General features: G+C 40.6%; 1 protein-coding gene across 3 annotated transcripts in view; it reads right to left on the reverse strand.

Annotated features, from left to right (window-relative positions):
* KITLG (KIT ligand) overlaps window positions 1-16,797 on the reverse strand; it is a 107,649-nt gene extending 90,852 nt beyond the window's left edge. For all 3 annotated transcript variants that reach the window (XR_014295396.1, XR_014295397.1, XM_082636876.1), the window contains exon 1: window positions 16,584-16,797. Coding sequence is in view for 1 of the 3 variants with exons in the window: in XM_082636876.1 (XP_082493002.1) it covers window positions 16,584-16,598 (15 nt within the window). In the remaining 2 variants the exon portion in view is untranslated. The remainder of the gene's footprint in view (window positions 1-16,583) is intronic.
* Window positions 16,798-16,976: the final 179 nt, after the last annotated feature.

The raw sequence follows: 16,976 nt of genomic DNA on the forward strand, positions 1-16,976 counted from the left end.
CTGTAAAATCCCCAGATTCCCTTTCTAAAGGAACTAGATGAGTATCACGTGTAGTTACTTTCCTTTACTGACTCAACGGGGGCAAAACAAAACAAAACAAAACAAAACAGAAAAACAGAAAAAAAACCCCACAGACCTGGAATGCAGACACTTTCTTACAGTAAGTTCAGTGGAAGACTCTGAGAGGTCTACAATTCTGCACTTTATTTAGAATTCAGTATAAGATGCATCTATAAATTTCTTCCTCTCTCCCAATGAGCTGCAATCCATCAAAATTTCTAAAGCAGCCATGCATAAAAAATTATTCATGGTGATTCTGCACTGGGAAACACATGCAAGGAATATGATTTCACTTGGGAGCAGGCGTGTTCAGAAGTGATGACATAGGTTAAGCTTTTAAATGCTAATCTTATCTCTTCTCAAAGCACTGGATGACTCTTATATGTCATCCCTACCAGAGAAGGCAAAAGAGAAAAAGAAAAGCTCACACTCACAGAACTAAATTATTTTTTTTACGTCATTCAGATCCATTCCTAGTTTGACTAAAGAGTAAAATCAACTACCTTTTCTTCAGAGTAACACAGGCATAATATCACTGTTCCCCTCTGACAAGACTTGTTTGCAAGAAACAGAAAGTTGCATGCCAGACTACTCAGGAGTGGACTCAAATGACACTCCCCCTCACCACCACCCCTCCAAAATAGGCTTATTATTGCATTTTCATGCTAATAAGCATGATTAAGTGGCAAACTCTTTTATTCCGATTTTTCACCATGACATCATGGAGTTGTGCTGAGCATTCTCCATAATATCACTATGTAGGAAGAGACTCCAAATTCAGCAGAGAAAGGAAGATGTAGGACAGAAATAAAAAAAGACTTTTTACAATGTATCAGGATGTGAGTAGTGGCATCACACAGTTTATTATTACTATATTTTTAAAATGTTCTGAGTTAACAATCTTCAAAGTAAATGTCAACTATTTTGTCTTATGAAATTCTTCCTCTAAGACGACCTGGGAAGATTATCAGTTAAGCTTTCTTGTTTAATAAAACAAAAGAAGAATATGGAAAATGTACTTTAAACCCTCAAGTCCTAACTCTAAATAATGCTAGGGGAAAATAAAAAGGAACTTTCTCCTTGGGTCAGGAAAGAAGATGAGTGAGTATCCATTCCAAGATTATCCTTTGGGCTTTTTTCAAAGCAGCTGCTTTGCTGCGGAATCAAAAGTGGCTGGAGGAATACATGTAAACAGGAAGACTGCTTGGAAAGCAAAGAGATTCTCTCACCGTATAGGAGAGAATGGGAATCTCAGGAAATGAAGACAGGGCCGTGTATCCAGCTAAATGAAATTTAAAAGATATGCTTCAGCTGCTGTATGATTCAAGTGCCAAATCTGCACAAGTCATTTTGCACATCCACTTCATTGTTTAATTTTTGTGTGTCATCTCCTCTTCTCATTTATGGTCCTTTTTGGAGATTTTGTTTGTAAATTGAGACAGGAGGTAGATTTTGCTCCTTGTTATGTGATTATTATCCAAAACTTGAAAAAGTTTTATGGGTTTCAGAAATGATAACCTTTCAGTTTACACACAAAACCAAGCAGCTTACCTGATTTAAAAAACAGAAAAAAAGAAAAGGTAAAATAGGCCATGCTGTAAGGTTGCATAACTTTAACAACTTCAGAACTTTTGAAAACTTGGCATCAAAATATTGGGTTGGCCAAAAAGTTCATCTGGGTTTTTCCGTAAGATGTTATGAAAAAACCCAAACGAACTTTTTGGCCAACCCAATAGTTTTGTGGATTTTTTAAAGTACACAAATCTAAAAAATGTTAACTTTAGAGCACTGAATTGTAAAGCAGTTGTATCATTGCCTTGGGTCACTAAGATGGTGGCTTCTAATCACAGATGAAATTGGAAAACATCGCTTATTAAATCCTTCTCCAACTTTCCTCCTCCACACTTAAATATGTCTTTGATCTTGAGTAATGAAACATCATTTTTGCTAAGTTCCTTAACCACATCAGTCTTAAATCCACAAATATCATTTAAAATGAACCATCTAAAATTCTCATATTGTCTATTGTCTCATATTTCTTTCATCAATTTCTTGCTAGAGATTATACACATCAGAATCTAAAACTACACAACATCCTCTCCTTGTCTATTGCACTGGCTAACCATTAACCAACACAAACCGTGGAAAGAAAATATGAAAGGAAGCTTCTTGAACGTGGGTGAGCTGGAAAGAAGAATTCATTTACTCTATTTATAACAGTCTTATTCATTATTATGTATCAAGAAAAACATCTTACCTAGGCAAAAAGAGAAGATGTCAGCAGTACTAATAGTAAGCAGACAGACTGGGTTTAAGACTAACTAGTTGTAAGATGCTGAGCGACTTGCTCAACCTTCCTAAGCCCACGTTCCTCTTCTGTAAATGGAAGGATGATATAACCACCCTCATAGGTGGAGAGAATCAGGGGAGATAAAAGTATGCAACACACAGGTCCAGCTCAGGACCTGGCACATGGAATGAGCATCACAATCAGCATTTTCTTCATCATCATCAGCAGCAGTATTATGTACTAAAATCCTTTCTGGCTCTTATACCCTCTATAGTCTTGAATTAGCAAGCACCATCTGGCACCTGCTATTCAACCTATTGTGTTATTTCGTTAAAAATGGCCAGCAACTTGTCCCACCTTCCTCTTTTTTTAATCCATGGCCTCTACCCTCTTCTACAACCCCAAGTGGCCCACTTCTCTCTCCAAACAGAATTATGTTTGAACAACGTATGTTTGGGCCAGGTGGTACTGAGTACAGTTATATGCGTTTCCTACGTCTGACATCAATGCGTGATGGTAATGTTCCTCCCATCTTCCAAATCAGCCTCCTTGGTGCCAACCCATGTGTCAATTGAGGTCAGCAGGCATAAAACTGATAAGTACTCAGATCCATGCTTGGAATGCTATAGTCAAAGATTCAGTCAAAGATACATAGGACGTGATTCATTAACTCATAGCTTGGTTCCAAAAACCTTTACTAAGATTTTGGTGTTGTACCACTAGCTGGGGATAACAACATGAGGCAATTTAGCCAGGTAGACAGGTAAGTAAGAATATAATTTCATTATATTGTTTTCAATATATGATTTTTTTTTTTTTTTTTTTTTTTTGCCGTACGCAGGCTTCTCACTGTTGTGGCCTCTCCCGTTGCGGAGCACAGGCTCCGGACGCACAGGCTCAGCGGCCATGGCTCACGGGCCCAGCCGCTCTGCGGCATGTGGGATCTTCCCGGACCGGGGCACGAACCCATGTCCCCTGCATCGGCAGGCGGACTCTCAACCACTGTGCCACCAGGGAAGCCCTATATGATTTTTTTAATGCTATAGAAGCACGGGGTAAGATCACTAAACACAAGGAAAGTGGGGGCAGGGAGGAAGGGCAAACAGACTTCAGGGAGGACTTCCAAGAGGAGGAACCATCTCAGCTAGACCAGCTGGAGGATGGAGAGGGGCTATCAGGGCTTTCAAGACCAAATGCAGTGTGGAATATGTCAGTATTTCACTGTACTTCGTTAAGTGATGCCAGCATGAAATTTACCACTCAGGGAGCAGTAGAGATAAGCAACAGCCAATCACAGAGAATCTTGTACAGTGTGTTGAGGGTTTGGACTTTATCCTGCAGGTAATGCAAAGTCAATGGAGGATTTTAACCAGGGTAGTCACATGGTCAGAATTCCATTAATAATCTAGATTGTGTGCATTAGAGAGAATCTTTAAAATTACAGAATTCACTCTTCGTTTTGTTGGATGGATGGATACAAAGTGGATGCCCTCGGAGGGAAGAACCCCATATCAACACCACATAGTTGAATTTAGGCTGTGGATCTCCTATACAGTCAGCAAGTGCTTGTTCTGACTTTCCTGCCTTGCCCCACCAAGTGCCAGGACACACATTTTCAAGGAAAGATGCAAAATTAAGTCCCTTTATAATCCAGCTCTCCTCTTAAGTGACATAAAAACCAATGATTCTGTCCCATTCTCCTTTGGGTCTTAAAAGAATGGATGTAGACTTTTTCCTTTTTCAACATTTAAAAGAGATTTTTGCTTTTTGGTTTCACTTGAGTCTTGGCTCAAATTGTTGTGTTAGATCCTACTCTAAACTGAACCCAAAGTTACTTCACACTTGTCTGGGTTGATAACTTAATTTTTGAGGTAATGATAGTCAAAGATTCAGTCAAGAAACCTCTAGAAAGAGCGTTCAGATTATACAATGTCAGAAAACAGCAGCTGTTTTCTGTCTTTCACAAGTGCTTTGAACAAGCTCATCAAGAGGAACATAACAGTTTAATGTTCTGTACAAGAATGGAATGCTTGTTTACCTGAAGTAATGGACAGATAAAAGTAACGTGCGTCTGTCTTGATTGATACAAAACTTACTTGAAGATTAACCTGGACAATCAAGCCCTTAAACTCTAAATACCATCACCCACAAGAAAATAAAACCTGAATTCATAATGCAAACATTCCCAAACTGTTGATCCTACACCCTTACTAAATTCAACACATGCAAAGAAAAAAAAAACAAAAACAAGAGCAAAAAAAAAAAAAAAACCCACAACCAACTTTGAAGGCAAAAATGAATTTTTCTTGAAAGCAGCTAGCATTTACCTAGGTTTTCTGGGTACCTGGCATGAAATAGCCCTTCTCATATACTGGCTCATTTAATCCTCAAAACCATGTGAGAAGTTAAACACTGTTATAAATGTCATTTTAGAAATGAGAAAATCAGAATGTTAGAAGAATTAAATGATTCAAAGTCATCCATTTTGAAGAGGTGACGCCAGATCTATGCGTCTCCAAAGCTATTAATACATACTATATAAAGTAGTGTGAGGCTCATTTTGGAAGACATTAATAAACTCAAAGCTTTCATGTATTTAGAAAGTTTGAATTTTTCATTACTCAAGGCTTAGAATAATAAGTATGACCGTAGGCCTCTGAATGGAACAACACACACAATAACCGGTGACGTAGCCAAGTCATGTATCAGCATTCTCGGTTACAAAGGGGGATGCTGACCCAGATCCAGACCCTTACTAATCTCAGTTCACGGTCACACAATCCAATTTCGCATAATCACCCATAATCTCTCTCTGCTTTTCAATGACAACAGGCTTAAATAAATTATAGCCATCACACAAGTGGAGCAAACGGACAGAGTAGACTGATCCATACTGATCTGTTAGCTGGCATAATCCAGTCCCTAAAGATTAGAGATACTACCTACTGAACATCAGTTCTGGGTCAGCCAATTTCCATATATTATCTCATTTAATCTTTGTATTCTTCCAACCATGTAATATTATCCTTACCACCCCATTATACATATGAGGACATTGAGAAAGAAAGTAAATACCATGCACGTGGGTCTTGGTGAATAACAGAGCTAAGGACTTAAGCCTCATTCTAACTCCAAAGTCCATGCTCCTTTGAGTGTCTACATGAGGCCAATGAGTCAAACATTTGTACAAACACAACTTAGTTCTTAATAGTATAGCAGGAAAACATGTTAAGTCTGAAAAGTACTTTTTTTTATAATAGTACAATTCTGTGAGTGACAGTCACAAAGGAGGTATGCAACATCCTATTTCCAGGTTAAAAAGCTACAAAGTATTATTATTCCATTTTACAGAAGAGGAAATTCAGTTTAAGAGAAGGTTAAGCAAAGTTAAATAATTTGCTTAAGATCCCTTGGCAAGCTAGAGCCAGACGTAAAACCTTGGTGCTTTTGACACAAAAGCCATGCTCTTTCCTTTCTCCCTTGACAAGTGGCTATATTTCTGTTGATGCAGAAAATGACTTCTCCTCCCAGATGGTGAGGGATCTACTTTTCCCTAATTTATGGGAAGGACTCATGTTCTGTCCCCCCAGTTCCAAGCATAGCATAGAGTTCAGGAATGTAGGCTCTAGTTCCAGACCGCCTGGTTCATAAGTCAGCTCCACCACGTATTAGCTCTGTGACCTTGGGCACAGGATAGAAAGAAGTAGCTTTGCTCTAGGTAAACTATCTTGCGATTATAATTATACACATTTAGCTCTTTTTCAGTTTTTGGTTAAAGTAGGGAATGAAAACAATTATTCAGGGTTAAAGTGAATTCCAAGCCTGAGGTATTTGGATAAATTGCTTGAACTTTCTCTTTCATTCTGACAAAGGAGACTTTGTAATTAAAGTCACTTTCTTAAGAAAGGAGTCACCACTGTTGATAGGCTTACCATTTGTTTAATGCTGAAGATCAGAGTGAATATTTATTTAGGATTTCCTAGGTGCCTGGCACTGGACTAAGGGCTTTTTGTGGATTATTTCATTTAATCTTCACAACCACCTTTGAGAAATGTACTCCTGCTCTCTCTCTTTGGCAGATGGGGAAACCGAGGCTCAGAGGATTAGCCAGCCAAAGTGGGTCATCTGACTGCAGTCTATTTGGTTCATCACACCTCTGTTCTGTTGTTTCCTTCACCTGCGTTCAAATGATTCCAGGACCTTTTAGCGAACAACTTCATTTCCATTAAACTGATAAATGACATAGCGATGCTGCCGCTAAGGGTGCTCCAACAGTCAATTGTTTCCAAAATCGTAACATCAATGCAGAAAATGAATTTTTACTATTCATGCAGTTGGATTGACAAGGAATTACAAAGCAAAGGTCACAACTTTAATGGCTGGTAGCTTTAACAAACAGACATAAACATAAAGACATCATTAAGTAGTTTTCTAAAAATGATCACTGCCACTTACAATTGTGTTTGGAAACAGCATGAAAATAGAGCAAACTGATTAAAGGAATCCCCGAAGCATCTTTTATCCCCCAAGAAGTTATTCTGCAACACATTTTTCAAATATTTAAAAACCTCCCCTCGGCCAAGAAAAGTACCATTTTATTTGAAAGACACTAAGGTTTCGGCAGTGATTCTTAATTCCACAAATTAAAATGGCATTTTTCCAGTTTATAAGGACCTCCCACACAACAGGGCAGCTGAGGCAGGCATTCAATGGTTAAGGAGACTGAGGTGGGAGAGGCTGGGGACCAAGCCCTGGATCCCTGACTTGTGGGACTGCTGCGGCTCTTCACAGCCATTTACCCTCCTGGGTGGTCCTGACGCGCTGAATCAGAAGCAACCCCTCGCTCAACCCGGAAACCCTGCTTTGCCTGCTCTCAGCCTTCCCCTTATAAGATTAAAAAACCATCATCTTCACACGCAAATTTTTTTTTAAAAAGGTTGAGTCTTACAGATTGTATGTATACGTATATTTAAATATGGGTTCGTTCCATTGACGTGGTTCAATGGAATCTAGTTTTTAGAATTAGGCTTGGCTCCAAATCCAAGCTCTTCCACTTACTTGCAATTTTTTTCCCTTTTAATCTTGGGCAAGTGTTCTTAATCTCTCTGAACTTCAGTTTCCTTATTTGTTAAAAAAAAATGATATCAATAATAATATCTACTTCATAACATTTTTTTGTTTTTTTGCTAGAATCAAATGAGATATTCCTGTGCAGTCTGTGGCCTGGTGCCTCATCTATAGTGAGTAATCAACGAATATTAACTTATTAGCTAGTCTTATTACTTCATTCTTTCTCTTATTTTTTTTTTGGCCGTGCCCCGTGGCATGTGGGATCTTAGTTCCTGGACCAGGGATCAAACCCATGCCCCATGCATTGGAAGTGTGGAGTCTTAGCCACTGGACTGCCAGGGAAGTCCCCTATCCTTTCTCTTCTTAAGCAGCTTGTCTTTTGGCCTATTTTGTATAACTGTTGCCTTTCTTAGAAAGGGGAGAAAGATAAAGGGGGTAAAATTGGAGGAAAATTTTGTTTAATTTGCTAAGAGTGCTTGCGAGTGTTAAAGAAGGTAGATTGTGTATAAATAAGGCAGTTAAGGTATTAAGCTCTATTATTTTAATTCATTTATTCATGCAAGCCCTATAGCCAAAGGCAGGAACTGTGAACAATGAATTTATGTCTTACAGCACGTGGATTTGCTGAAAGCTTCCATGATTCACTGTTCTTGCAGAGAAGGAACTGATTATTTACTAAGAGCAAGTCCCTGTGCCCTTACACAGCCTATCTCACTTGATCATGACATCAGTACTACCAACAGATCAGTTATTTCTGCACCCATTTTAAAGATTGGGAGAGAAAAGTTCAGAGAGAAACACTTACTGAAGGGCACACTGCTAGTAAGCAGCCGAACCACTACTACATTTGATTCAGTCCAGTGTTTTCTGTATTCTCACATGCCCACCAGTTTCACTTAGTAAATAATAGTGCACATTCACTGAAAATTAATACTGTAAATGGGGAACAAAGTAGCCTTTCTAATCATCAACCAGACACATCTGTGTATAACAGAGCCAGGACAGTAGTTAAAATTTGCCTTCTGTTAAAAAAAAAAAAAGAAAAAGGCTTCTAAAAAAGGTTATTGGCACTTAACAACCTGAAATCAGGCATTTATTTATTCAACAACATTCCATCTGTGTTCACTGAACCTCTAGTATGAGCCACTCTGCTAGGTAACTGGAATCACAAAATTTTTGTTGCCAACTATTACAGGCAAGTGTTTTTAATATCTGAATTGTGTTTGTTTTTGATTTAATGTTCCTATAAGCAGAACGTGTATCTTTGAGGTTCTGAATAGGCCGCACTAATACACTGTGGTAGTGCCAGCTAAATCTCTTTGGGTGTTAATCATGACCATAAAACACTTGGAGTTGGCAGGTTAAAGACCTTTTCCTCGTCTGTGAATTGGGGTTTAAAAAAACAGTACCTAACTCCCTGAAGACAAGTTCTTTGATTCATCTTGGAACTGTTTTCTCAGTGCCATTTTGGCATGATCTTATTATCAGGGTGATTTGATTTTACAAAACAATCATGAAAGTATTTAAAATGGATACACATTTAAATGTCAAATGCTTGACACAGACTGTAGTAAATTTCATTCCTTCAAGCTGAATCGTTTATGTGTGACATTTATACAGAAATGCAAACAATAAATGGTCAAATCGATAAAAGTCTATGGAATTGTTTAAGAATAAGAAAGATCCAAATTTCAAACGGGGAACTATTTTTTATAGTCCACTATTTTCTAGTACTAAGATGTAGAGTACCATTATGACCATAGTACATTATAAACAAATGTGTCCTAAACTTTTAAAGTATTTTCCTGGGCAGGGGTTAAGAATTAGAAAAAACAAAACTGTTACAATTTGTTGCGTAACAATGGAAAGATTATATAAACCCTATTTTGTCGTTGGATGCTTTTCTACATAGAATTAATTTCATTCAGTACTAAAAACATTATACTAATATCCTCCTTTTAATTCTTCATGAACGTTTTCTAACTACTTTATTATCCCTGCATTTTAGCAACCCCTTTGCACCACCTGGAAGCAGAAAGCACCAGCCCAGCTCCTTTTACTGTGATAATTTATCATTCTAACAAACAGTAGAATGACCTGTGTTAGCTCTCCACCTAACAGAACACATCAGAGATCTCTGGGTAGGGCCGGCTGAAGATAGCAGCTTTCTAAACTCGCCAGAGATCCAAACTAAAGCAATCACAGAGGTTTCAGTCAGTCATCAGAAATGGAAATCCCTAACGTGTTGACTATTTCAGAAGTGTTAAACTGTAGGTTTAACACAGACCCATAAATAACGATGTGTGACTGCCGGGGTTTGTTTTGCAATCCTTGGGTTTTCTAGATCACATTAGAAACCATTTTATATGAAGCACCTCTACCCTGCCTCCCTCCCCCCATCCAAAGTTCTGCAGTGAATGTAAATTTTAACAGGCATCCATATGGACAACGCATACCAGGAAGGGGGCAAGGCCTTTATAAACACAACCTACTTTCTTTGCAACACTCTTCTTGGAAATCAAGGAATCTGTGTTTTCACAAGGTAGCTGTCTAGGAAGGCTTTGCGAAAGGGACCCCAAGTAAACAGTGGAAAACTCAGCACAACGGGGTTCCTCACAATAGACAACCACTATTAAGCTGTAATTTTTAGAGGCAACCTGGTTTACTACCACTCAAACACTGGCACTTAGAAGAAACAGGCCAATTACAAGATGTGATTCAGCCCTGGACTTTAGTAAAGGCACTTAAATGGAAAGGTCTTTGGCTTCAGAGATTTCAGATCCAGGGGAAAAAGAGGCAAAAGTGTTAAGCACCCACAGGGCTTTTAAACAAAAGATGAAAGGGCAACAGAGTATGTGTATGCAAGACAAACAGCGGCCCCCTTCAGGCCGTGCTCCACCCTCCCTGGCCTCCAGTGGGGGCACAGTATGCAGTCAGGGTACATTATCCAGTGGGGATGCCCTTGCTGCAAAGGTGAAGGAGGCTGGGGCTTACTTTTTCAAGTGAGCACTGACGATGGCTTTGCTCTTGCTCTCGTCTCGTGCGCCCTTTTGCATGGTCACCCTAGAGAGAGGAAAGGCATTCTTTGCAAGGCCACTGTCAGGTTTTTGAGCTGCTGTCTGCACCAGGAACACAGAAAAGGCACCCTAACTGCCCCCTTAGAGACTACATTCTAATCAGCAGCACTCCAAGCCCCAAGGCAACAGCTACACCTGCAAAGTCAAGTGCTGAATTTCTTCATCCAGATAAACGAAAGATAGCTACTGCTACTTTTTTTAAGTGTCTGTATCATTGCCTCAATGCTGCACATGGTTTTAGCAGGAAGTTCACTAGATTTTGCTAGTGCTTAGAACAGAAGAGCATTATCGTCATTGTCACGGCTCTATTTTCTGCGGAAATCGTGGTCTCTTGCCTGGAGGAGGGGGTCCAGACCTGCAAAAAGTCAGGGCACAGAGAGACTGAGACTCGGCAACGTGCCATCCGCAGAAACTGTCTTTCCCGGAGGCAGAAGAGCTGCTCCCTCCTTTCTCAGCCTCTGTGTCTCCAGCTGCAGACCTCTCTCCTTCACTCTTCTTCTCAGGATTAACTCTAGGGCACAATACTACTGAGGCTCAGTGACTTGCCCAAGACTACGAAGATCCAGTGACCGGCCCTGGAGCCAGAGCCAAGTGCAGGGTCCGTACCTCTGATTCCCTCCACGAAAGTTGTTTCCACTACAGGATCGAATTCTCTCCATTTCTACTTCACGCACACAGATATCGGAGACCACAGGGGTAGAAACAATAAGCAAATATGGGGAGGCAGACATTCATTAGTTATGTAAGATGACCTCCTCTGGCTGTCTGACTTTGCCTTATGATTCTTCTTCACTTAGAGGATTTAAAGATTGGAAGAGAGAAAGTAAAGATCGCCTTCAACTATGGATATTGCCAAAATAGCAAGTGCAAATACCATTCTTGTTATAGAGAAATATAAAGTAGCAGGTGAAAAGGCTAAAAGTAGAACAGTCTAAGTTGAAATCTCCTTCATTTCTCCCCATTGGCTGCTTTATTATCATAAAACAATGGTTAAAATTTCTATTGACACCAAAGCAATGACTACATGAATCTCAGAACCAAAGGAAGCTAAAATGCCATGTGGTTCAAACATCTATTTTACTAGTACCTTAGACATAGAGAATTTGAGAACTGGAAGGCACTTAGAAATCACCTAGCCCTACTCTCTCATTTTACAGTGGAGGAAACTGAGGTCAAATGCCTTCCCGAAGTCATACAACATAGTATCTGTGCTAATAAATGAACTCCATCCCCTAATACCCAAGTCAATGTGGCAGCCTAGAAAAAATAGTAAAACGTAGTCAAAAGACAAAGAGAGTTACGTAACAGACAGTCTTCCTTTAGGTGACACACACTGCAATTTTAGAAAAAGATCCATGAGGCCTAATTCTAAGAAAATCACGTCCTATCACCTCCATTTTTCTGGACAGAAGGAAATAGGTAGAGATGGGATAATGACAATTCTCTCCAACTCCCAGCCCCTGTAAACAGTTTTTAGCATGCCCATAATTAAGTGAAAAGACAAAAACATCTCACTGCATCTATAAATCAGTAAGGCTATAGTCAATGGTTTCTATGAGACAAAGTCTAAACAAAATAATCCTGAAAACAGCATATATTATAAAAGCATCCTGGTGTTCCTTCAATTTGTTTTATAAATTGTTCTGACTACACAGGTGACTAACACCAAAAAGACAGTCTCCTGCAGCTGCTCATGATTCATGTACTAGAAAACAAAGATAAAAGATCACTCCTCACAGATTTATATCCAAATGCCTTACCCTAATTTATGAAAGGGAACATTAAGGTAACTAAGAAAGAAAAAATCTCCCAAACTTGCATAATGAAAAAAATTAAAATGTCACCACATGTTGCCTGGTAAAGGCAATAAAGACACCCTGCAGACATGAATGCTTGTCCTCACTCTGAAGAGCAAGTTCAAGAACACCAAGGACAGGAAACTGACCCAGTCTCTTTAGTCTAAAATGAAATAAAATAAACCCTCAGAATCAGACAAGGGGAACTTAGAAAGCAAAAGTATGGAAATATGAAAGTGAATCAGAGATGGTGATTATATTCCCATTTTCTATTCCTATTTTCAATTTTAACTCTCTTATTTTCACTTTTTAAGAAAAACTTTAAAGCACTTATCATCCCTCCTGCCACAGGTAGCCTTTCTTTTCACACATTCCTGATATGATAGTACAAACAGGTATCCGTTTATAAGGCTCAATGCAGAGATCCAGATTTACGAAAATTGGGTCTCTGTGCTTTGATGGTTAAGCAACATCTACCTGCAAAAGCTAGTTTTTTTCCGGCTTTTAAGTTAGTGGGCAGGCAATTCTCTTCTCAGGGATAATAAATTCAGACTGTAACTACAGTAAGCCACTGTGCTGGGATACAGACATATATAAAATCTCATTTAATCCTTACAGATCTTTATAATTATTTTATAATCATTGTACAGATTGCAAAATGGAAACCCCAAGAAGTTAAACCATGTGCCTAAAGTCATTTGTCTTACCAGTGGTAAAACAGGAATTAGAATCAAAGTCTTGAAAAGCTAGAACCTAAGATCTCTCCACTATATCTCAGGTGTTCCCTAGACATGGTTGGGGAGGGGCATATGCAGTGGGGCTCGCCGGACCATGCAAGAAACCTCCAGTTTCAGACTAGCTATTTGGGGAGAATTTTTTTTAATGTTATTGATGTTGATGGAAAGATTTCAATAACCCTATCATTATAGAATAAATGTGATTCATAACTTGCTGTCTCCAAATCAGCAGTTAGATATAAATAAAATTTGGCGATTTTAATTGGTTTGGCTCAGGCCTTCAGACTTCCATATGGTTATTTTCCTTGTTTTATGTTGCATGTAATCGACTTAGCACTTGAGTTTTAAAGTCTTGGCAGAATCTATCAATTAAAAGCTACAAAAATTAGGATTGTTCAAAGCACACATTCCAAATGGAGTGATTTTAAGGACAAAATTTTAAAATGCTCTTTTCATAAATGTTACATTTTTCTGTAAACTTGCATCATCACCCAGATGACAAACTTTGTACAGACAAAAGAGGGATATTTTCTCTGGAAAAACAAAAGTTAATAAACATTCTATTTGCCTCTTCTGAGAACTAATGTGTGCCTAAAATGGCCTTTTCTACACCATTTGCCAGATGAATTTTTCCTATCTTCATATTTCTAAAACTGACAGCAGTCATGAAAACTCTCACAGATCAGACCATCTCAAAACTCAAATGTAAGTACAACATCAATAAACATGGAGCCAGCCCCGTTAAACTGATAACACTTCTCTAATTGGTCTTGCAAATTAATGTCCAATTGTTATTTAATATATCAGTTTATCAGAGTACTACATTGAAAAAAAAAGATTATACATTGAAATAGATGTTCTTTCTAAGCCAGAGACACAATTCCCTTCAGAAAACGTAAAACCACACAATATGGATAAAATACATTCAGAAATCTGAAAAATGCAAAATGTTTTCATTTCTGTAGACTTGTGACTAAACTTATTGTTAAAATTGCTGCTCACGACTATTGCCCGTGTAATTATTTCCCATATGCTAAAAGTTCATCACACGTGCTAAATAAATTAAAGAATCATTTATCAAACCTCAAGTGGTTGTTGGTGAATTTCTGCATTTACTTAGCTTGACTGAAAGTCCAGAATGCCTGGTGTCCCTGTGATTCTTGGAGAGCTGCACAATTCAAGTGTATTTTTAAAATTATCATTAAATTCTCATTTTATATCTTGGGTAATGGAAGGGTACACAACTGTTTGTTTTAGAACAGAACTCTGGAATTGATGCCATCTTTATAAATGATTATTTAAACTATTGAATGTTAATAGATATTCCTCCCTGGCAAGTATAACATTAGATTCAGTAGAACAATCTTACGTCTTAATGTCAGATTTCCTTATGCTACTCTCCATCCATACAGAGGTGCACAGGAAATTCCTTTGTAACTTTTGGATTAGAAAATTTAACAATATGAATGAGGATCTAAGCACCCTCCTCCATTTCCACTGATTATTTCATTGATTTCATGCTACTTCCAGGGTCCCCTTTTTCTGTGGCAAGAATGTGGAATTGCTAGAAGTATCTTTAAAGGAAACCTTGAAGGTCATTAGATCCCAGGCAATGAATGCCTTCATTCACCAAGGGCACTGCCCTCCTTTGCCTTCAGTCCTTTAACAGCAGCAAGTTCCCCCAAAGGGCTTGCACTTTTACTCGGCCTGAGCAGGTCACATTTCTAAAATACTTAGCTGTCTGCAGTGTCTCTGGTCAGCAGTACTGAGTCACTAACACCAAGGAGTTTCAGGCTAGTCTGACCTCTTTCTAGTTTTCAATGGAATTATCCCATGTAATCCAATTTACACAGCCATTTAATCAAAGTGAGAAAGGAGATTACAGAGCTCACATTTGTTTTGCAAAACAAGGGTGCAAGGATCATCAATCCTACTGACTCTCAAAGCGACTTGATAGTACATCGCCCCCCTTTGGATTGTTGGTCATTAACCTGATCTGTCTCCAGTGATCTTGTTTAAATAGGAAGGTTTAGGCTCTTTTCCTGAACTACAAGGTAGCGGTTTCTCCACCCACATCTCACCACTACCATTCACGTGAGCAGATGCTACTATAACAAAGAATTGGTTCCCCTTCCGCCCATGCTTATTATTCCACAAAGCAGAAAGCATGTACGAATCAAGTAATTAGGTTAAAACTTCTCTTCTGTTGCCAGTCTTTAACATTTGCATTTCAACCACCCACTGTAGTGATCCCAGGTGCTTTGCCTATAAACTAATCTGCTTGCAGGAGAGGAACTTGCGCTCCTCTCCTCTCGTCGGTCTTGGGCAGCTGCCCTAGAGACTACACAAACCTTTCTGCCAGGCGACGTCCCTCCCTCCTGCCCTTTTCCACACAGGTGCAATGGGCTCGAGTCTTCCTACTCCCCTCTGAATGTGTACCCTTCCCAGGTCTAGACACCTATTTAAAATATGACACTAAGTATGTCATTAAATAAAGCATTTTCAGCACATTCTAAACTGAAGATCTGGACAAACCTTCCCCCCACCACCACCACTTCCACCCCTTCGACACACTTCAGGAACTGCAATCTCCGACAGCACCTCTGGGGGGTGAAAGGGCAGCCTTACCCAACCCGCGGCAGATAACAGAAAAATTCCTAAGGGGAGAAGTAAGTAGAGGTAAGACCTGCAGTGGCAAAAAGAACTGTGCATGGGAGTACAGTGGCGGCCCTTTCTAAACGACAATACAGATATCTGCTGCAAGAAAAAAAAAAAAAAAACAACACTAACTGTACCCCTGGACGGTGCTTTACCACTATGCTTCTGTATAACGCACAATTTTGCAGCACTGGGAATTACCTCAATAACTACCATCAGAGGTGCCCATTAACACACACAAACAACTTTTTCTCTTCTGAAATGGAAGAAAGTGGGTGCAATGTGGAGGTATTACCCCCTCTAGAGCTCTCTTGCCTAGAGCCGCAAACCTGGCAGACGCCGCGGGAGTCAAGTTTCCCGGGGCTGGCCGGGCAGGTTCTCCGCCCAGCCGAACGCGGCCACTAAGGAACTCTGGGTTGGCTAAGTTCCAGCGGCTGCACCCGCGTCCGCACGAGCCAGGTACCCACCCAGGGGCTGCACAAAAATCTGGGTGCGCGAGCGAGCGTGGCGCGTGGGGAGCTGTTGTAATGTCCCCGAAATCCACGGGAAAATGTCTCCGGTGCAAAGACATGCCTTTCAGTAATCACTTAAACTCTCCGGCCAAAGAACAGATCCTTCCATCTTACAGGAACTGCGGCTCCCGACTGACAGCTCCCAACTTAAGGGCTGCAGCTCCAAACTTGACACGGGCTCCCTCTCATCACTCCCACTCCTCTCCCAGGCTCACCCGGGCCGGGCGGCTGGGGCTCGCACGCCACGCCCGCCTCCCCAGCGCCCTCCAGGCTCTTCCGGCAGGCACAGCCCCGAACGCCCCGGCACTTGGGGCCGGGACGCGCCGGCCTCCAGGCGCGATTTTCTTGGAGAGCCGGCGAGCTCCCGGGCGCGCCCTACTCACTTGTGTCTTCTTCATAAGGAAAGGCAGCGCTGTGATCCAGCCCAGGCAGCGGTGTGGCAACTCCGTTTAGCTGTTCTGGAGCTCCAGCATATTGCATGAGCAGCGGTTGCAGATAGTCCACGCATTGGGTAGCCCGAGCGCAGCGCCCTCTCCACTGCCCGTGCTTCGCGCAGCGTTCCCAGTCCCGGCGAGAGGCGGCGAGTGAAGCCCGGGCTGGGGAGCCGCCAGCACTTTTATACAGCTCCCTCCCGCCTACTCCGGACACGCCTCCTTCCCTTCCGGAGCTCCGGGGAAGCAAGACTGGGCTGGGGCACGGGAGGGAGACCCGGGAGGGCGGCCGGAGCCCCGCGAATACACCAGAGTTGGACAAATCAAGCCAAGCGCGTCCCCTCG

Source organism: Mesoplodon mirus, assembly GCF_964341445.2.
Source record: "Mesoplodon mirus genome assembly, chromosome: 11".
In the NCBI taxonomy this organism is placed as follows: Eukaryota; Metazoa; Chordata; class Mammalia; order Artiodactyla; family Ziphiidae; genus Mesoplodon; species Mesoplodon mirus.